The sequence below is a fragment of the Lemur catta genome, chromosome 5 (genome assembly GCF_020740605.2).
Source record: "Lemur catta isolate mLemCat1 chromosome 5, mLemCat1.pri, whole genome shotgun sequence".
Lineage (NCBI taxonomy): Eukaryota > Metazoa > Chordata > Mammalia > Primates > Lemuridae > Lemur > Lemur catta.
This window is the reverse complement of record NC_059132.1, coordinates 10388542-10410616: the sequence shown is the minus strand read 5'-3', so window position 1 is coordinate 10410616 and position 22075 is coordinate 10388542. Positions and strand designations below refer to the sequence as shown.

The 22075-nt window shown below is 44.3% G+C and overlaps 1 protein-coding gene across 5 annotated transcripts in view; it reads right to left on the bottom strand.

The window, feature by feature from the left end:
• Positions 1–20540, bottom strand: part of SH3RF2 (SH3 domain containing ring finger 2) — a 114798-nt gene extending 94258 nt beyond the window's left edge. For 3 of the 5 annotated variants that reach the window (XM_045551119.1, XM_045551115.1, XM_045551118.1), the window contains exons 1-2: positions 19514–19977; positions 17869–18352 (exon numbers count right to left, since the gene is read on the bottom strand). In XM_045551119.1, the coding sequence (XP_045407075.1) occupies positions 17869–18246 (378 nt within the window). In that variant the 5' untranslated portion in view covers positions 18247–18352; positions 19514–19977. Of the gene's footprint in view, positions 1–17868; positions 18353–19019; positions 19400–19513; positions 19978–20514 lie in introns of those variants that run through there. The other 2 variants (XM_045551116.1, XM_045551117.1) reach the window with 2 other exon arrangements.
• Between the last annotated feature and the right edge of the window lie 1535 nt (positions 20541–22075).

Below are 22075 nucleotides of genomic sequence, written 5' to 3'. Positions count from 1 at the left end.
GAGGACCAGGGAAGACTCCTGTCCACCTCTGTGTGATGATGGTGGAGGCTAGAACAGGTTGAACTCCAGCTGCAGCAATAGGGGCTGGGCCAAGGCAGACCTGGAAGTCAGTACTTGGTCAATTGGGGCATTGTTCCTGCAAGGTGGCTCTTCAAATTAGTCTTTCAGCCCTCCTAGCAGTTCTGTGAACAACCCAATATCCTCTTGCTAATCCTGCGTCTGCTTAAATTTTTTTGCAGTGGATTCTGTTTGCAACTAAGAACCCCGGAAGATGCACATCGTGGAAAGCACCATTTGTAAATGGAGAGAATGAGGCCAACATACACAAACAGGTAGAGTCGAGGCAGAGGAGAACCACCTGCCAGGGCCATCTGGGTCCTTACAGGCCCTGAGGCCACCTCTAACTCTGAACCTTCCATTCTGCAACTAACAAATTCCTAGTTTTGTTTGAGCTAGTTTGAGATGGTTTCTGTCCCTTGCAACTAAAAGTGTTCAGCAAACAGAGATGAAAGCAAATTAATATTATGCATCAGGAGTCTCAAAACTATTCATTCCCTTTGGCCCAGTAATCATTTTTCTATTCTTTGGAAATAACATAAAATGTTAAAAAAACAAAATCAAAATAGTTGGTGGGATTGGGCAAATGGTTGCATAAAAAATGCTTTTCAATAACAATATCCATGAAGTTGGGGGAACTGGCTGCCAATTCCATGCACACCTGTTTCGTCCCTTTTGTGTTACACTTTGAAGATGTTTTCATTGCTCCCTTAGTTTTATTCTGTGTCTATCTGTATAGCTTTTTCCTGGTCCTCTCCCTGGAGTCTTTGGAAGCTGCCTTTTGAGGCTCAAAATTGGCATAAATTGTGAAACCATGTACATGCTTATTTGCTTTTCAGACCAAATAGCAGTTGAGCCCCAGAGGTCTCAAAGTGCCCCGGGCAGGGCACGTTGCAAATCACCACACACAATCTGGATGTGTTCGTGTTTCTAATGGAATTCTTTACACTGCAATCTGGTTTGGAGGCCTCTGACCCAAGCCCAGCAAACGAATTACAATGGCTGGGGCAAGATTCGAGGCAGTTTGGTAAAATATAAAGTGCATGGATTGAAAGTCAGGAAACCTGGATTGTGGTCCTTGTGCTTGTTCCCTGGCAAACTGTGACCCTGGAAAGTTCCATTCTTCTCTTTAAGCCTTAAACTCCATATTTGTATAATATGACATCGAACCAGGTTTTTTTTTTACAACCCTTTCCTCACCACCTATGTTTTATGATTCCTTATAAGGTGGCATTTTAAAAGAAAACCTGTGATGAACTTGGTTTAGGGTCCCTTTGATGCAAAACCCAATCCAGATCAGGCCGCAGGCAGTCATGGGAAGAATTTGCTTGGATGAGTTCCCCTGGGAAGGAAAGCTGCCCTGAGTCCTTAGTTCAAGTCTCCTGGACCAGCTCCCAAGGATGTGAACCTGACTTCACCCCAATTCTGCTCCCCGCTGGAGGTACCCAGGGAGGTGATCTGAGTTGACTCTGGGACAACCCAGTCAAGTTTAACCTTACAAGGTTCCATTTAGTCTTGAGAACAACCATCTGACGTAGGTGTTGTGACTTTACAGAGGAGGAAACTGAGGCTCTCAGAGTTCTAGTGACAGCCAGCAAGTGAGAGAACTGGATTCAAAGATAGGTCTTTTGGATTTAATGCCTGTAATGTTCTCTCCACCTGACAACATCCTGTAAGTGAACGCTGTTGAAGTGAACGGTGAGATGCACATTGAGAGAGGGTGATGTTCGGTAGATTCTCTCTCCACCCCAGTTTTAGTGCTACAATATAGTGTCTCCAGAGCATCAGCTTTGGCCAAATCCAGTGTTGTTTCTTGCCCTCTGTGCCCTTGAGCAAGTTAATCTTTCTGAGCCTTGATCCCCTTACATGTAAAATGGGAATGAAGATAATAGTACCTGCCACACACAGAGGCTGCAAGAGTTACACGGAAGTGCTTAGCACACTGGGTTTTCAGTGAGGTTAGTGATATGTAAAGGGTCTAATTTGCATGTCCACTTTCCAGCAAATTCTACTGTTTCTACTTCCAAATTTACTCTCAAATCTATCCACTTGTCTCCATCACTACTACTATCTTAGTTCCGGCCATTCGTCTAGATAAACAGAATTGGTCTTCTACTTCCATTCTTGTCCTCAGAAATTCATTTTCCACACAGGAGCCAATGTGATATTTTGAACTGAAAATCCCGTCAGGTTATTCCCTGCTTTAACCTTTCTCATTGCATCTGGGACCCAACCCCCTTCATTACCGTGGCTCCGTGGTGCCTCTAGACCGTCCTCCCGTGCAGCATATCTCAGCGGTTATAACCCTCCAGTCACCTGGGTCTTCACACTGTTTCCAGAACTCAGATCTTGCCAAGTTCTCTCTGCCCCCGGGAACAGGCTCAAGTTGTTCCCTTTTGGGGGAAACCACTTCTCCACTCTTCACAGGGCTGCCTTCCTCCCCTCTCTCAGGCACCAGCATAAATGCCTGCCTTAGAAGGGCCTTCTGTGACCACCCTGATCAAAGATCTTCACTTTTATCCTCCATTTCATGTCTTGTCTGGAGTTAGTGTATACAGCTATGCTGTATCGGTTACTTTGTGTGTGTGTGTGTGTGTGTGTGTGTGTGTGTGTGTGTGTGTGTGTGTGTGTTGTGATGCTGTTGGTGTTCTGCCCACGTCTCTTCAGAGCCCTTCACCATTTCTGCACAATCTAGCTTCCCTTCCACTAGCCAGCTATTTTGTCGGAAGCCTCCTCCTAAACTTCTAGAACCTACTTGACCCCTGGGGGCAGCTGTTAACCTATGACTGACAGGTATAGGAGTATAAATATCCAGATCTCTCACCTCTTGGCCAACATGATTCTGAGGTCTGAGTTTTACACTGTTTCCCAGAGTTACCCCAGAGGATTAAGCTTCAGTTGCCCACTGTGGTAGCTGATTTTATAACACATCCGTACTGGCCACCTTCTCTTGCCTATATGACACTCCCACTCCCCAGCCAATGTCCTTACACCTCCCAAATAATCTGCAAGCACTCAATCCTCATCTCAGGGTCTGCTTCTGGGGGGAACCCAACTAAGACCATGGTCTTTTTTGTTCTTTTTATCCCAGTAGAATGCACATAATACATCTATCAGTATCTTGTTTATGGTTATGTCCTAGTGCCCAGTTTAATGTCTGATGCACAGTCAATAGACATAGTGCACTGAGTGAATACTAGTGGTTATTATTATTTAAATATGTAATTTCTTCCTTTCCCTGAGTTTAGCTTATACCAGCAGCTACCATGCACCCGCAGAATGTAAAATGAATGTGTTCTCTAAAACTTAGAGCAAAAATCCTTTTTTTTTTTTTTTGCTATGGTGGCTTTTAAGAGTAGCATTTCTGTTAAGGTGTTGTTTTAGCAAAGTTTGTTATGGCTAGAGACTCTTATTATAGGAAGGGAATCACAAGAGAGATTCTCTAGGAGTGTGGCAATTCTAGGAGTGCTGAAACCCAGCATGGAAATGCTTCAGAGATTGTTTTATGGGACAAAACTCCATTCTGCTTATTTATGGGTGGTTGAAACAGAAAGCAACTGGGCCTTGGACCAGGTACCCTCAATGGAATAAGATAGATACTGTGCAGAGTGGCAATAATAATACTAAATAATAACAAAAATCGTTAACATGAGTAAAGTACATGTATGGGCCAGTTCTCAAGTGTGTCCATTAATCCTCAGAGCCAATGTATGGGGTAAGTTATAGGTTACCCACATTCCTGATGGAGAAACTGAGGCTCAGGGAGGTTAACTTACCCAAAGTCAGACAGCTAACAAGAGATACTGAAACCAGCTGCTATGACTTCAGAGCCCATGCTCTTAACCAGTCCTGTATCTTTTTCCCTGGGTTAGGAATACTTGAAACCAGTTCACTGGGTGAACTAAGTGAAGTACTTCAGCTTGGAGCAAATAAGATATTAAAATAAGATGCAGCCTTCCTGAGTTGCCTTCAAAGAGCTGTAGGTTCCCATGGAAGGGTGGGCAGATGTGTTTTGTGTGGCTCAAATTCAGGAAGACTTTTCTAATATTGCTTTCCAGAGGTGCAGGGAATAGGTTGTGTTTAGGCCCAGAAAACTCCCCCCTACTGAAGATTTGAATGCACCGAATTCATTCAGTCCTCGCACATGTGGTTGGCACTGTGTAGTTCTGGAGGGCCAGGATGTAAGCTGGCAATGGCAGCATGACTTGGGAGAAATTTACTAATGCTATGCTAATAAATAAAAAAAGATCTGTGCTATGCACACTCTTTACACAAGGCAGGCAGAGCTACTGTGCTGTAAGATGAACCAGCATAATATGATATTCAGGAGTATGGGTTTTGAGTCAGTCTACATGGGTAGCTTGCCCAAAGTACTCCTGAGCCTCAGTTTCCCTATCTGTAAAAAAGTGTTACTCTGTGAATTAAATAAGCTTTTGCAGGTCAAGTATTTAGTACAGCCCCTTGAAGCCTGTAAGAGCTCACATGAAAACCTTTAAATTCAGATTTTTTCTTAAAAACATAAATGCAAAGACTTCTATATCCTCTGCATCCTCTGTAAAATATGAAGAGGGAAAGTTTTAAATTTGGGATGTTAGAATCCTGAGACTCAGAGAATTTAAACTTTTCCCACAGCCCTGGTAATTGATAAGATTTATTAAGCACTCAGATACATTCCATGTCACATGGTTGGTTTTCAGCTAAGAAACGATTGGAAGCTGAGTTTCCTGAATTTCAGGTTCTATTTTTCTCCACCTATAATGGACCATTTTGCCTACCCAGATGACAGGTTTCTGTAAGGAACAGAACATAAATACTTTGTCCTGATTCTGTTTACTTTTCAGGAAAAACAGATCAGTTCTGGATCTCTTTCAAATATCCCTCCCTTGTACATTTGATTTCTGATGGCTTCTCCCCTCTTCCCCTCCTTCTCCTCTGGTTTTTGTTGCTGCTGTCTGGATCTCACGGGCACCTTTCTCCTTCTTCATCCTCCTCTTTTCTCTCACTCAACGTTACCCTCTCTCATCTCCCTCTCTATTCTCCTAGACTCATTTTTACTACTTAAATCCTTAAATTTCACGCCAGACAGTACCCAGTGAAGATGCAGCATATCATTAACATGGAGTTGGATTTGCTGTGGGTTAAATCGTGCTCCGAAAGCTTATCACCAGCAGGGGAACAGTGACGTAGGTGCTGGCAGGAGCTGACCAGCAACAGCAGCTAGTGAGGTTCCGGGGACACCACACGGATCTTGTTCGCCCTGACTGGTCAGGTCAGAGCCCAGTCCTTGGATTCAGGCAGACCTGGTTCAAGTTCTGTCTCTGTCGCTTCCTAGCAGTTTTCTCATCTGTAAAGGGGGAAAACACCATGGACCTCCAAGGATTGCCAGGAGGGTTAAAAGAAACCATGCTTATTTTGCTCAGTGCCTGGCACATGGCATGAGCTGCAGGATGGCAGCGGTTATTAAGGTGATGACTCATGGCTATATCTACTTCCTCTCTGGCTTCTGTCTCTCCTGGTGTCCCGCTCCATAACCAGCCAATCAGAACAATCACTCTACTTGGTGAACTTGGCTCTATTCTCCAGATCTTGGGATAGCAACTGGAATAGGGGAAGGTAAAAAAGCTGGGACATGTTTCAACCACAAAGCTTTATGGCTGTGAAAAAAATCCTACTGTTTCAAAAACTTAAGAAAACAACAATAAGGCAATAAAAATGTGTTTAATTGCAAATTCATTTCCTTTCCCATACAAAGAGAAGCAAAAGGTGGGGGATGGGAAATCTTTTTCCCTGTTAAAATGTAAGCTCCTGCACCCTGGATCTCCTTTGTAACTATCGTCTCAAGAGGAAGAGAACACTGTTACCTTCTTCCATTCTTCTCTCCCTTGATTCCTCCTTCTTTTAAGCATGGAGCCAGCGTACTTGGAGTTCCCTCATCCATGGGAATTCACCACGCCAGGAAGAAATTTGGAATCCAGATTACCTCTCCTGCTTCTCCAGAGACCTGGCAAGGGAAGTTTTCTCTTCTGCCCCTCCATTTCTCTGCCATTCCTGTTTATTTAGCAAAAGTCCCAGATAAGATTTATTGCCGCCTTGCCTTCCTCATATCCAGGCAGTTGGTTAATATCACAGAAGAACACCTTTCCTGAACACAACCCTGCAGAGCTCTATTCCTGCTCTCTGCCCCGTGATTCTGCTACATTGCCTTGGCAACCAATTAAAGCACTTTAATGTGTACAGCGATATCATTCTTAATTCTGCAAAAACCAGGGCGACCTGCTCAGAAGGCTTCAACATGCCAGTCAGTTGGTGTTCTCCTTGGCATCTGGTGCCATTCTGGTTTGACTTCTTTTTTCACTTCCCAATTACCTCTGAATCCCCTGCAAGCACCTACGTGCCATTTCTAACACACCTGGCCTTAAGTCAAGAAACACCCTTGTCAACAAGACAGGCTGGAAGGGATCTTGGGGACAAAATGGCTGGTATGTCTCCTTTCCTTTAGTCTCAGGGGAAGAGACTAGGAGCTCCTTAGCCATGAGGCTGGTTGATCTAACTGTGATTTCTTGCAATATAGTGAATATTATTCAACAATTACTTAGTGAATGCTGATTGCATTTCAGGCACTATGCTAGGTACAGGGGAGGATGAGACATGTCCTTACCCATGGAGCTTGTATTCCAGCAGCAAAGGGACATAAGCAGACAACACTGTACAGTCTGATACGTGCTGTGGAAGCCGTAGGGCAGCACAAGGGACTCTGGGAAGCTGCGGAGGAACCTAAGCAGAACCCGAGTTTGGGACCAAGGGCTGACTTCCTGGATTAACAAAGGCTACGCGCATGAAGCTGGAGCCCATTTTTCTAAGTGAAGTATCACGAGAATGGAAAAACAAACACCACATGTACTCACCATCAAGCTGGAACTAATTGATCAACACTTATGTGCACATATGGAAATAACACTCATCGGAAATCAAGCAGGTGGGAGGGAGAGGAAGGGATGGGTAAATTCACACCTAACAAGTACAATGCACACTATCTGGGGGACTGTCACACTTGTAACTTTGACTCAAACAGTACAAAAGCAATTTATGTAACCAAAACATTTGTACCCCCGTAATATTCTAAAATAAAAAATCAAGAAAACAAACAAAAACAATAAAATAGGCTACACAGGGACCTAAGAGGGGGCTGCAGTCAGCCACGTTGGGGGAGTTTTGTGATTAGATGGACGGTTTCATTCTTGCCTTCTCTAACACTGGCAGTCTGAGGATGCCCTGAGCTCTGTGTTCTGCATCTGACGCCCCAGGATTATTTGCCTAATTTCTCTTTTCTCCAGGCTAAGGTTTTCCTATTAGCCTTTCAGGAAATGGCAACAGTGAATGACCCAAGTTCTCTGGGCTCTGCTATTGGCCCTCTGTGCTGTGCTTGTGAATGGCGCCCGAGAGGCACATATTCCAAAGCCAGCGTCAGACTCACCACCTAATGTATGTGCCTCTCAGTGTACTCCGATGTTTGCAGTCCTCTGTGTCATGGGTTTCTGTTAATGCCTGTGTAATTAGGAATCAGATCATTTGCACTTTAAAAGAGTGTAACCTCAATAATTTCCCCAAATGCTTCCACAAATGGAGGGATTCTAAATTTTGATCTGTGATCACATTCTTTTATGGACAATTATAGAGCACAAACCTCTCAGGTGTAGAGATACCAGTAGCACTGGTCTCAGTGGGTTATATGCGGAGTTAGATGAGATTGTGTAGGTGAAAATGCGTAGCCCAGTGAATGACACATAGTAAGTCCACCATGCATCTACTCTGTTGGTGGAATCCCTTATCTGTGCTTTCCTAATACGTGAAACCTTTGTTTTAAGATTTAACTGCATCGTAATGGTTCATTTACATGGCTGTCTCTCCCAAAAGACCATGAGATCTTTGAGGACAAGGATCACGTCTCATTTGCTTTAGTTCTCCACTGGAGCTCAAGCAAAAGGTCTTACCCATCAAGGGCATCTTGTACCTATCTGCTGCATGGATGAGACCTGAGAAATATTAATAATAACAGTGCCTGACATTGACTGTCGCTGAGCTTACTCTGTGTCTGGCCCTGTGCTAAGAGCTTTATAAGGATTATCTTGATTTATCCTCCAAATGATGCCATGACCATTATCATCCTCATGTCTACACTGCAGGGAAATAGCAGTCTAACTGCAGTGAGCGTGGTAACTTGTTAAAAGGTAAACCTATCTGGATGAGTACAAGCAGATAGCTAACCTTACTAGGAACGTATTTGGTGCCAGGCCCTGTGCTACGCATTTTATAGGTATCATCTCATTAAACCCTTCCAATAACCTTACGAGATGAGCCTTACTCTTTCCATTTTATAGCGACGATGCTCAGAGTCACTAAGTAACTTGCTCAGAAGCACCCAACAGGCACACTTGAAGGGGACCCTTTGTTCTGCCTCACATTATCTTGTTTACTGATCTCATTAGAAGTCGAAGGTCGGAAGCAGCAGAAAATTGGAATGCATATTTTAAAAGCGATACTAAAATACATAGTCCTCTTATTCAGAAAGAATTTTAGAAATATATATATGTATATGTGCCAGGGGTTAGGGGGAAGAAAGAATGGGGAGTTCCTGTTCAGTGGGTACAGTGTTTCAGTATGGGATGATGGAAAGTTCTGGAGATGGGGGAGAGCGGTGATTTTTGCAGAACAATGTGACTGTACTTAATGCCACCGAACCGGACACTTAGAAAAGGCTAAAATGGTAGATTTTATGCTATGTATGTTTTGCCACAATAAAAAATATAATTGTTGGAAAAAACGATAAAATTAGGACTTTGGCAGCACAAGGACAGGGGCCACATTCTTACCTGAAGTGCTGCTTTCCCTTCATACTGGGGGGCCAGGTCGATTCAGCTCATAAACTCAGCGGCACATTGTTTTAGAGCCCCTTTCTTTCTGTCACTGGTATCCTTGTGACTAAGTGTCAATTAACTGAAGATAAAGTGTTTCTCCCAAGATCAAAAGAGCATGTGAAAGGTGGTGTGTGATGCAGGAGTTCAGCTGTATGTGGAGTGGCATTTACTATCTTCCTAGGGGCAGCAGTTCACGAGCTAAGTGATTTTGAACCTGACCCACTGTGTTTTCCTGAGCGATATTTGTGACCCAAAAAGGTATTAATAAGGTGATTTACATCAAGCATATTTCAGTGACCACATGACTTCACACCTAATACAGGGTGCTGCCCATTCCTCACATAGCTCTGTAATGGCTCAGTACATGAAGGCTTCGTTTCTGCATCACGCGGAGTTATTTCGTGATTCCATGAAGTCGACCACAGTCATGAGTATGTTTATTTACTTACTCTTCCATCTAAAAAACATTTCAGGCTTCCTAATATGGGCTGGGCTGTGGGATGGGTGCTTTGGGCACAGTACTGAGCAATGAGTTTCCTGCTCTCTTTGTGCTTGGGGAAAAGATTGGAGAAATGACAGAGATCTGAGATGAACTCAGCTGTTTTGAGTCCTGGAGTCTGAGGCCTAGAGTGTCCCAGATGTGAACTTTGAAGACACAGCTTGGCACACAGCAGGAGCTTGGGGACAGTTTGTTGAGTGCTCTGGCTTCTGAGCTGGGATCTGGAACAGTTGGAACAGTGTGACCCTGGGGGCTGACACAGACCCAAACTGCAGGAAGCTGCTCATGGTGAATGGACCAGTCTCTGCTCGCCTGTGTTCTACCACTTGGTTGGGATCCTCTGGCTGGCGTTCATACGTGCTAGGGTTATCAGGTAACCTGACCATTGTGGAAAGGAATGGCTCTGTCTGCCACCGACATGAAGACTGCTCCTCAGTTACCCAGTCAGCTCAAACACCTGCTTGGAGCAGAGATACCTTGTTTGGCTGCACTGAATCCATCAGGTTGCTGTAGGCACAGCTGATAGGCCACGTGATAGCATGTAGTTCGGCATGATGGTTGCTGGGCAGAGTTTATTACAGGGAACACTTGGCATGTGCCTTCCTAGTGGTACCTAGTCACCCTGATAAGGAAGGCGAGTATCTAGTCACTCTGTCTCTTCTCCATCTGTTTCCTTCTCCCTCTCCTCCAGCTTCCATTCTAATTCAAGATATCCCTGCCCTCTCCTGCCTCTCCCAGACCCATTTGCCTAGAACAGACCCCACCTTTTCATCCCTTGACCACATCCTTCTTGAACCTTAAAACTCCTATTTTTTCTAGGAAGTTTATTTATATTGACTAAGCTTCATTTCCCTCAAAATGAACCACTTTACTACCTGACATTCTCATTTGCCATCATTTGATGAGTCCAAGACTTCTTTGTCTCAATCAACTTTATTGGGTTATAATTAACACACAAAAATGTACCCATTTTAAGTGTCTGTATGATGAATTTTGATCAGCCTATATACCATTGCACAAAACATTTCCATTATCCCCAAATCACTATGGTTTACAGTTTTGTCTTCTCTAGAATTTTATATCAATGGAGTAAGACAATATGTACTCTTTAGTAAGATACTATTTTTTCACACCTTAACATTTCAAAAATTGGATGTATCTTACAGTGGGCATCTAACATGCTCTTTTTTCTACTAATAGCTATAAAGAAATAGATAATACATATCAAAATGAATATCTTAAAATCAGTATCAGTATCCCTGATTTTAATATGTAAATATACATGTCTAGTGTATATGTATGTTCGTATACATGTACACTGACTGGTTGGTTTCCCACCTAGTCTGAGTTGGTTTTTGCATTGGGAAGGTGAGAATCTTTACTTTGCTGTGTGGGTCACCATAGTACCTATAGCTGGAAACTGGTAGGAACTAAATAACTACTGCAGAGGGTGGTGATAGTGAGTTTCAAACAGTTTTCTAAATATATCTTTTGCATTAAGACTCAGCATAGTAAGTCTGAGATAGCATTTCACAATTTTTGTTCCATGGGCAATTAATATTACTAAGGTCCTAATAAAAGGGAGGAGAAGGGGGTTGCCAACATCATAGAAATTTGGGAAACATTTCTTATTACAATATTCCACATAGAGATTTGCAATTCATTAGCATACTGGAAGTTCTGAAAAGTCCTGCAGCAAAGAAAAATGTTTAGCTTTGTTTAAATCTCAGGTTTGTTTGACCCCAGCACTTTGTGGAACACCTATTAAGAGCTTATAGAATACACCATGTGAAAGGCTGGTCTAAAGTATAAGCATGAATAAAGAGAATGAGAAAGAAAGGGAGAGCCAAGTGTGGTGGCACGTGCCTTAGTCCCAGCTACTCGAGAGGCTAACGCAGGAGGATGGCTTGAGCCCAGGAATTCAAGGTTATAGTACATGATGGTCATGCCTATGAATAGCCACTGCACTCTAGCCTGGGCAACACAGAAAGACCCTGTCTCTAAAAAATAAAATAAAATAAAATAAAATAAAATACAATACAATAGAATGGGAGAAGAAATTGAGTAAAGTTGTACAGATTGAGTCTTCCTTACCCGAAATGATTGGGACCAGAAGAGTTTTGGATTTCAGATCTTTTTGGATTTTAGAATTTTTTTCTAAATTTCAAAATATTACAGGGGTACAAATGATTTGATTACATGTTTTGCTTTTGTGCAGTTTGGGTCAAAAATTATAAGTGTGCCCATCACCAAGGTAGTGTGCACTGTATCCATTAGGTGTCAATTTATCCATCCCCTCCTCCCCGCCCCCACACCTAGTTGGTTTTATTGAGTTTTGCTATCGTATGTGCACATGGGTGTTGATCGAGTAGTTCCAATTGAATAGTGAGTACACGTGGTGTTTGTTTTTCCATTCTTGCGATATTTCACTTAGAAGAATGGTCTCTAGTTCCATCCAGGTTGTTACAAAAGGTAGTAGTTCACCATTTTTTTGGATTTTGGAATATTTGCAGAATATATACCGGTTGTGCATTCCAAATTTGAAAATACAAAATCTGAAATTTAAAATGCTCCAATGAGCAAGGCATATGATTAGAGAGTTAAAACAAAAAGAAAAAAAACCCCAAAAGATAAAATGTTCCAATAAGCATTTCTTTTGAGTGTCCTGTCAGCGCTCAAAAAGTTTCAGATTGTGGAGCATTTTGGATTTCAGAGTTGCAGATCAGGAATGCTCAACCTGTCTGTGAACTGGTCCCAGCTACGCCCAAAGCAATGTAATGGTGTCTGAAATGGGCCAAATAAGGATGCTTTTCAAGAGTCAAGGGCTAAACAGGCACTTTCCTTCTCTCCAGAATCTCTTTATAGTATGAAAGGACATCTGGCAGGTACCCTTTCCTAAGAGAAAACAAAAACAACACAAAAATATGCATTGGCTAATTCCTTAGGTAATACGTCCCCAGTGCCTGTGGTGGATGATTGAGGTTGAGTAAGAAAAACCCCACGCCCCACCCATCTGCCTCGGAGCTGAGGCCATCGTGTGGGGAATGAGCTGTTGTGTTTGTCCGCTGTTTGGCCAGACACCTTTAACTGGTAAGAAAACTGAGGTGGTAAGAGAGTGGCTGGCCGAAACAGGGGGATGCTCACTTGCAGGAATTACCATGAGCATTTAAATGGTGGCAGAGTCTTTCTCAGAAATAACATTGACCCAATACACATAGAGATGAAAGGAAAGCAGAGGGGACCAGGTGGAAATCCAGCAGAGACTAAAAGAAATGTGTAAGAGCTCATTTCCTTTTTTAAAATATTGTTTAAAAAAATTACCAGTTGGTAAAATTGACGTTTTTCTCATGGCGTATATTTCTACGAATTTTAACACATATATAGATTCCTATAACTACTACACAGTCAGGGTACAGAACAGTTCTGTCACCCCATGAAGCCCCCTAATGCTGCCCCTGTGTTGTCACATCCTCCCCCAACCTAAATCCCCCGGCAACTACTGATCTGTTTTCCATCACTGTAGTTTCATCTTTTTTGAGAACTCCCTTTCCTTTTGCAATCCCCGGTGCCTAACTTTTTAATGGGGATCTCTGCATGTTTGTGTGTGTGTGCAAAGAACTCCAATGCCCGCAGTCTTTTCCCCTCTGTCGTTACTCTCTTCTTATTTACTGTTGCTAACATTTATTAGCACCTATTATGTACCAAGCTTTTTATGTATATTATCTCATTTTAATCTCACAATAGTCTTATGATAAAATATATGTACATGATTATTATCTCCACTATACACATATGGAAACTGAGGATCAGAGAGGTTAAGTGACTTGCCTAAGGCCTTAGAGCAAACAAATGATTGAATCCCAGCACAAACCCAACTCCATTTGACCACAAATCAGTAAGCAATAAAAGGCAGGGGATTGTAACTAGGAAGAAGGTGCACCAAGAGGAGTTGGGGGCAGTGCCAATTTGGGGGCCATGTGGTTTTTAAAAATGTTTGCAAATGTGTGTGAAGCTGGAGAACCATCTGGGTCTCCTGACTTCTCAACCTCAGCCCCTACCTTTATGGCTTCTTCCACCTGCCACATATGGTCCTTACTGTCCCAGGTGGCACCTGCCTGCTGTTTTCAGGGGTCTGGGATGACTTTAATCCCCTTACAAATTTAGCAAAACCACTGTCTGTATCACAGCTTTGTCTCAGGACACAACATCTGAGACCTAGGAAAGGGGCTGGACTGCCTTCTGGTTTCTACCCAACCCCGATTCCCTGACATGCTTTCTGACCTCCTTTTTCTCCCTCAGTTGCTTGCAACACTGGCGGAAACGTTTCTAGGACAAAGCCACCTGGTCTGTGTGCTGGAGGTGACAGGTGTGTTCTCACTGATAAGGGGCGAGTGAGACAGAAACGTGTGTAATTGGGACAATACTTAATAATGTAGGGACAAAGTCCAGCCTTGCAAGATTCAGGGTGGCGAGGTTCGAGTTGGGGAATAGGGTGAGAAGCGGGAGAAGGGAAAGAAGAGTTAACGAAGAATTGATGATGCTGGGAAGTGGACAAGGTTCTTGGCCTGTGTATGCTTTTCCTTTGAACTTGCTATTTGGGCAAGTGAAGTTGGTTAGGGAGTTTTCTCCTGGAATCAACTCCTAGCTCCATAAGGGTCCTGGAAGTGAGCTGCAAAGCCAGCACACGCCGGGGAGGATCACGCGTCTGAATCGTGGCCACGGATCATTTGGAGGCAAATAAAATAGCCAGAAATCAAGGTGCTGAGGACCTAGATGGCACTTGATTAACAAGGGGGTGAAAGGGGGCGTGTAATTTAGAGTAGAAAGTGTTGAGTCACTTCAGTAACAACCACAGCTAACACTGTGCTAAGAGCTAAGTGACAGGAATCACCTCATTTATTTCTCACAACGACCCTCTGAGGTAGGCACTACTATAATCTCCAATGTGCAGATGAGGAATTTAACTAACTCACCCTCCCCCAAGTACACAACTGTTGAGGGACAGACAGACTCAGGATTTGAATTTTGATATTTCTCAAACCTAAGGCAGCAAATGCTTTACTTCTCTGCTCTACTGCCTGTCCTCATTCAGAGATGTTGTTAAAATGTAACAGAATGAAGAGGAAGAGAGATCAGCTATTCAGGAACCCACAGTCCTTTTGGAGGCTTGCAAAATTCCTTTGGTTTAACTACACGGTGGGAAAGAATAAGAGCCAGTGGGCTCTGCATGACCGGGGACCTGCCAGGAGTCTGGTGATCTCGCCTGTTGGTCTGAAATAATTGCATGCTGTAGAAACCGACAGTTGTTTCTCAAGTTTTCTTTTTACACAATCAGCTTGGGAGGGTTTGAGACATGTCGGCACAATGGGCTATTTTTTTCTGTCTATTGGGCTGGCACCATGAGGTGTGACTATTGGTTCCACCCTAGCATACTGGCTGGCGCAAGATGCATCAGGCTTCTTTAAGCTAACGAAAGGATCTCGATGAGCTCGTTTTTTAGATGAACCTAGGTGAGCAGAGCAGACTTTGGGCTTAAAAAACTCATGGACAGGAAGTTAAATGAACTCTTTCAGAACGCCAGGTTATCAGCAAGTCCTCTGAAAGAGGTGTTTTACAAAATGGTACCCTGCGACAACAGGTTATTTATGTCCTCTTAGGGGAGTACTTTATACTTAGTATTATCCTGGCCTGAACCCATCATAGAATCAACTTCAATAATAACACCTGTTACACGCTCCTGCAAGGGTTGTAACTCCTTCTGTGTTTTGCAGCATGTCTCATGCATGGCAGGGCACAATAAACAGTCAATAATAATGTTCACCATAATAATGATCTTCCAAATGCCTTTCATCTAAGGCTCTCAAAGTGCTTTACAAACACTCATTAGTTAAGCCTCACAATGGGTGTTTTTAGAGTACATCTTCCCATTTTACAGAATTTTAAATTGAGACCCAACAAACTTAAGTGGCTTACTCAAAGTCATACAGCAAGTTTAAATTAATGATAATGATGCTTTGCATTTACATAGCAGATGTTTTCTAAGGTGATAGGAGTATGTTGCAATGATTATTTTCACACTGTCCTGGAGGAAGGTGGACAGTAAGTATTACTTCACTAGATTGGCTAATCCAAGGCAGAGAGGGCAAGTAACGCAGGAGGATTTGACTGAGGGTGCAAACTCATTGTTCTGACTCCCAGAACAGAGTGTGGCATCCAGACAATGCCCAGTTTTCTCAACCAAGGAATGCTCGGTTGCTCCCACACTTACAGAAAAGACAGCTATATTTTGGGGAGTAGACACGGGTTGCAGAATATCAACCATGTTTACATCCAGAAACAAGTTTGTTCATATCCCTACTGAGAGAGGCAAAAGGGATGAGAGGAGCCACTTCACGAAAGAATCACTCAAGAAATGAAGGAAACGGGGCAGGGGGGTGAGGTGGTGGCTGCCAGCTCTGCTCTCTTGCAAAGCATCTTTCTAACCTAGGTCTTTCCTGAAAGCAGGAGCCGTTAAAGGCTTGCGTCTGTGTCTCAGCCTCATTGGTAGGACTCGGTCCCGAGCAGCTTGGAGGATGGGCAGAGACACATCACGGGCACCTCACTCTGATGTTACAAGTCCCTGTGTCAGAGTTCCAGGGGCACCCGGTATATTAATGGCCGTCTCCTACATATAACGAGCTGTCATCTCAATTCCCTGTGACAGAAGAGCCCTGGGAATCCTGTATGGTTCAAAAGCTCGGTAGCTGTGGACCCATTCGTTGCTACCTTTCCTTAGCACCACAGCCACATGGAAAAAGATGAGAACCTGAACAAAAATGTTTGAAGCTGATAAGGGACTTGCCTTCTCCCAGTCCGGCAACCTCTCCTTACTGAGTGATGACACTCTGCTGAAAGGCAGGTGGGGGAGGGGACAGGCTGCTGGGTCTTAGGAATTCAAGGGGGATTTGCTGACCCAGAGATACAGCCCTTTTCTGTGTAAACAAGGCATGTTTGAGAAAAATTTGCTCCCCCACCCCCACCCCGCCATTTCCAGGCCTGTGGATTCTGATTGATGACTAGACCAGGGCTGATGGAGAGACTTAAAGAGGAGCGCCAAGCCCTTTTCTGGAATGTGTTCACACACACAGGCACAGCAGCGATAGAGTCTGCAGTGCAGAAACAGCAATGTCCTGCTTCTTCCCACTCCCGATTTTTGAACGTTTACACATGCCCCTGCCACGTGGGTGGCTTAAAGGTGCAGTGAACCCAGGAAGGGGTGAGCTCTCGGAAGGAAAATTTCAGAAAGTTGTCCCAAATACGTATCGCAAGCCACTTCTCCTGAGCGGGGAAGGAGTCTGTGCAAGACCCTCCCACACACTCTTCAGAGCAAGGAGTCGTGGGTCCCTCCTGCCTGTATTAAAGTTTGCTTTAGGTAAGACTTCAAAGAATGCGGCTTTGCTTTTCTAAGTATGCCAATGACCCAAGCTGCAGCTCTCTGTGTCCACTTTGGCACACTGACTCCAGGGGTGACGGTGCAGATAATCCTGCCAGCCTCCCAAGGACCATGTCCTTCTCTCGAGACGTGCCCTTACACTGCATCCTGCCACAGGGCTCACCGCCAGGTCAGATAAAGCCCCCGGGGTGTACTTGCAGGGCCGGACCGAGAGATTCGCATTATCCAGACACGAAAAGCATTACTGGGTGATTGCCTGTGCAGTTCGCCTGGGTCTGTTTGGTTTTTTCGTCGCAGCCTCTGCTGTGTATTTTTTGTGTGTTTTATTCATTTTGCAAAATGAGACATATCTGCAGCACCCCTGTACTTACCTGTTGTACTTCACAGCCCAGCCCTTGCTATCAATCCGTCCACCCACATAGACGCTGCCCTCTGGCACTATCTTGGGTGTCAGGCAACTCGATAGCTTCGAATAGATTATGAATGGGCATTGTCATAAAAGTGCTTTATGACTAGGGGTGGGAAGATGGATTTGGGTAAAATTCAAACGCAGCCTGGCATTTGGAAACTTCTGGGAGATCTCAAAAGCAGCAAGCGTTTGGATTTGTTTTCTCTCTTTTCCCCACCCTTCACGCATTTCCCACGAGCTGGTTTGCCCTCAGAACAGTAGAAGCGAAAGACCAAAAATATAATCTAAACGGCTTTCCTCGTTCTCCTGCCTCCTGGACAAGAAGTGAGGAGAGCCTAAGGAAGCTTTAACAGTTGTAAGGAGAATTCTTAGATGAATTAGATAGGCTCGGGATTCCACCTTGTTCCGGTAAAATGATCACTGCCCACAGAAACTTTTCCCTGGGGAATCACTGACAGCGCTTTGAAACTAACTAAAAGAAGATAACCCCTAGCTCTCAGTATAGGCAAATCCAACTTCCAAGTGACAAGATATTAACAAGTAAGCTCTTTCTTACCCCATCCATGTGGATTCTGATGTTGGGCACCAGCCGGAAAGGGCTGGCCTGCAGACCTCTGGGGTTGGTCCTGCTTTTCCTGCCGTCCGGCAAGGTCAGCCCGCCGGGCCTGCGGAAGGAACCCCCTCTCCCGGAGCTCGGCCCCGAGCGCACGCCATCCAGAAGTCGCACGAGCAGCAGGTTGGCCGGCAGCGCCTCGATGCTGCAAAACACCAGGGTTCTGCACTCCGGGCACCTCAGTTCCTTGTGGGCCTTGAAAACCCTCTGTAGACATGGTTTGCAGAAGGTGTGCTGGCAGGGCAGAACTTTGGCTGTGACGTCGAGCTTTTCAAAGCACACAGGGCACTCCAGAAGATCAAGCAGTGTCAAATCATCCATTTTATTTCCAAACTCCAGTCCCGATCTGGAGGAGCAGGGTCCACATGGTAGGGTCAGCTCGGACAAGGGGCCAGAGCCCGTCTCCTGAGAGCGTCAGAATTCCTGCCTGCTCCAAGGAGAAAGGAAGGGAGGAAAAAATGTGACTGCTCTGCGAGGTATATCCCACCTACATTGAGGCAGTGTCTCATAAGGCAGTTTGCAAGTACTTTGTTCTGGCACCCAAGTTCTGCATGACTCATTCTGATTCAGTGCTAGCAGGTATAAGACTCAACTCTCGCCTGCTGTAAGGATCATTGGGAACATTCGGCAGAGGACTGACTGCTCATTGCCCCTGTGGATGCTGGAGCAGGGCAACTAAACCAGCCTGTAGAAGTGGCTACTCTCTCCTCTGCACCAGCCAGGGCTAGAAGGGGTCCCTTACGCTGCCTGGGGAGAGCACCCGGACAGTGAGTCTCAGCTCTTAAATCAGAGTTCCCTCAGAATGCAGTATCTGCAAGGCTCTCTCCTCCTTCTTTCCCCAGGTTTAAATTTATCTATTACCTGCATCACACGCAGATAACTTTAGGGGAGGAAGTTTATCTGAATCTCATGCAGATGTAGCATTATTTCCTTCACAATATATCTTCCCCCACTATTTTATTCCAGCAATGTATAAGAAAAATTTCTATTAGAAACCCATTTTCAAAAATTGTTTTGCCTTAACTACAGGCCAAGGTACTTGGAAACTCTCTTTTCTTTTTCTTCTTTTTTTTTTGCCTCCTCACTCTGATTACCTTAGGCTTAGAGACAATATTCCTCCCACAAGGTAAAGTCGCGCAGCCTGTTTAGTTACTTTGACAATTGTTTTCAGTTTCAAGTGAAGCAGATAGGAATTCTGCACTGTGGTCACAACCTGTAGAAACCAATATAGAGCAGCGTACAGGTGGGGTCTGTGTGTGTGTGTGTGTGTGTGTGTGTGTGTGTGTACCTGTGTGTGGTATGAAAACAACCCTTGTTCCAGAAGCAAGTTTCCTTTGAGATGTCCGAAAAGTAGTCTCCAGTTTAGAAAAGTCTCCTGGGAAGAAGTCAGTTGTCCCTCCCAAGTGCCAAGGCTCCAGCGACCGCCACCGCAGCCCAAGAGGTTTGGCAGGAGGGCGAGTGACCCGACGAGTAGCTAGTAAGCAGGGCAGACATGACACGGGAGGGTGAGAGATGGCGCCTCGCCTCCCTGAGACTCCTCTCCAAAGACATCAGCATGGCAGGCGGGGAAGGTGTGGGGGCCACTAACCTTGTACTTGGAGCCTCTGCTGAGTCCGCTCGGCCCCTCCTCCGCTCGGCAGGGGCAGGCTGCTCCCTCCAACCGGCTTCCTTTTCCCCCAAGTGTGGCCGCTGCTGCTACTACTGCTTTGAAAACTTTAACAACTCAGTCTTACTCATTTGAAGGGATCGCCTTACCCAGCCCTGTTAACGCTTTCACCACCAGGCTGCTGCCTCCAGCAATGCTTTTTTTTTTTTTGTTTTTTTTGAGTTGACTCTCTGCTACTGAGCCTTCCTTTAGGAAACTGAACTGATTTCTGGGAAAAGATTGTAAGACACGAAACAGAAGTCAGCCCCTAAGGCCAAGTATTTACAAAGTTGATATTTTTACCTTTCCCATTTTCTAGTCCATCCAAGGAGTTGAAACCTGCTCCATTATAAACATACCAAAGTGACTGTGTTTATTTTAAACCTTTGTAAGGATTTCCTGGGAAGGTCAAAAGTATTAATGGCAGTTACGATAACAAGGACAAGCTGGCCACCTAGAAAATATTGCTCTTTAAAAATCACAGTCAATCCCTGAATTTAGAGATAACAGGGGCTTTAGTGATCTTTTTGCTCAGTCTCTTTAAACTCAAAAAATAGTGCTGTGCACGTACGCATACTTGAAAAATCAAAGCACAGAAGGACTTTTTTTAAAAAAGGAAAAAGCAATGGTTCCCACCTCTCTTCCCGCCTGTTATTCACTGTAGTCCTTTCATATCCCCGAATAATGCCTATGCTTCTATTTTTTTGGTTTATCAATAACACATTTCATGTAAAATTACAAAGGTATCCAATTGAGTAAGTAAATAACAATAATCTTACATAACACCACGGTAGCGCTTGTCTGTGCCAAGCACTATTTTCTATATACCTTACCTGTATTAATCCATTTCACCCTCTTAACGACAGAAGATACACTAAACTCCTCTTACCTTCATGCTACAGAAGAGGAAACTTGAGATACACACCAGAAGGCAGATAACTCACCCGGAGTCACAGCTGGTAGAGGCAGGTGGTCTGTGCTCTTAGCTACTGTGAGTGATATAACTTTAGGAAAAGAAGAAGTGGTTTAAGGGAGCTAAGCCTGATCTAGGATGGCAGGAAGTCACGAGATAATGACCAATACGACCACTCAATGGAGCAGCAGAGTTTGGAAAGATCAAGAGATTCTCTGAAGTTGCCCAGTGAGTTAGAGGCATAACTGGGACTAGAATCAGGTGTTCTTTTTTTTTTTTTTTAAACTGTATTTTCTCTCTCAACATAAGGATGACAGTTCTTTATTATGCAGAAAGCACTTAGATACAGCTCCACGGGAAAGTTTTAAGAGAGGACCAAGAGGCCTGAAAACATTGTGGTGATTTAGGTTTTTCGAAGTTCTTCCATGTCACTTCTGAAAAATCAAACATGCATGAAGTTCAAAACAAGGGAGAACTTTAGGCTGGGACAGAGGAAGTTATTATCTGTCTTCTGAGCACTGAGGCCTAATTTGGTTACATGTCAATTTCAGAGACCACTTTCAACTCATTTTTTAAATCTCCCTTTTGAGCTTCAACACCATCACTTCCCATTCTGCTTGCCTGTCTCCTGCAATTAAATCCCACTCTTAACTCTGTGCCCCCAAGGAAGGCCCTTGTGGCTTGAGGCCCTTTACTGCTTTCCATTTAGTAAAGCTGAGCTGGTCTCTTCTGTGTCCTCTAATCCACTCACACCCTAGAAAGGGCCACTCCAATGCTGGAACTCCTGCTGCGGGGGTTGGTAACATTCTCTCTCCTTCCCTCTCTGCTTCTGAAACACATTCTCTCTCTCTTACATCCCCATATCTGCACCTGTGCGCACATACATACACAAGCTTGCGTAAGGACACACACACATGTGGAGCACTTGCTGTATGCCACGGGCCGGGCCAGGGCTAAGACTTTAAACAGGTTATCTCATTGAATTCTCCCAAAGACCCCATAAGGTACTATAACTTTCCCAGGGTTACAAAGCCTGTGATCCGAACGCAGGTTGGTCTCATCCCAGGGCCTGTGTTCCTTACTATTATTTCTTTTCACCTTATAAAGTCATGTACATGCCGTAAGTACACCCATATGTCTTTACTGTATAAATCTATACATGTTTATACAAATATCTATATTGTGCACACCAGCTGATCCCAGGGCCAAGCGAAGACAAAATAATGATGTCACAAGAGGAGACTGGGCTCCTCTGGCTCTCACTGTTTGTGGTCTATCCAGTCTCGTGGCCTCTCCACACCCCTGTGTGGTCAGTGGTCTCCAAAAGCTTCAAGCATTTTGAACCATCCCTGAGAAAACACAATCAAACCAGTGCATTCCCAGAAGGCAGGAGAGATCCAGTGGGTTTCTCTTTCCTAGCATATCTGGCAACTGAAAATTCAGCTGAACAGAATTGTATGATAGAATTTTAGGCACTAGTGGAGGACAGAGAAAACTGACACTGAACAGGAGCAGTGATCTCTTAGCACCTCTCAAATCACACCCTATGGGTGGGCCCCAACACCACCCACGTGCCCTTAGTCTGGAGGAGA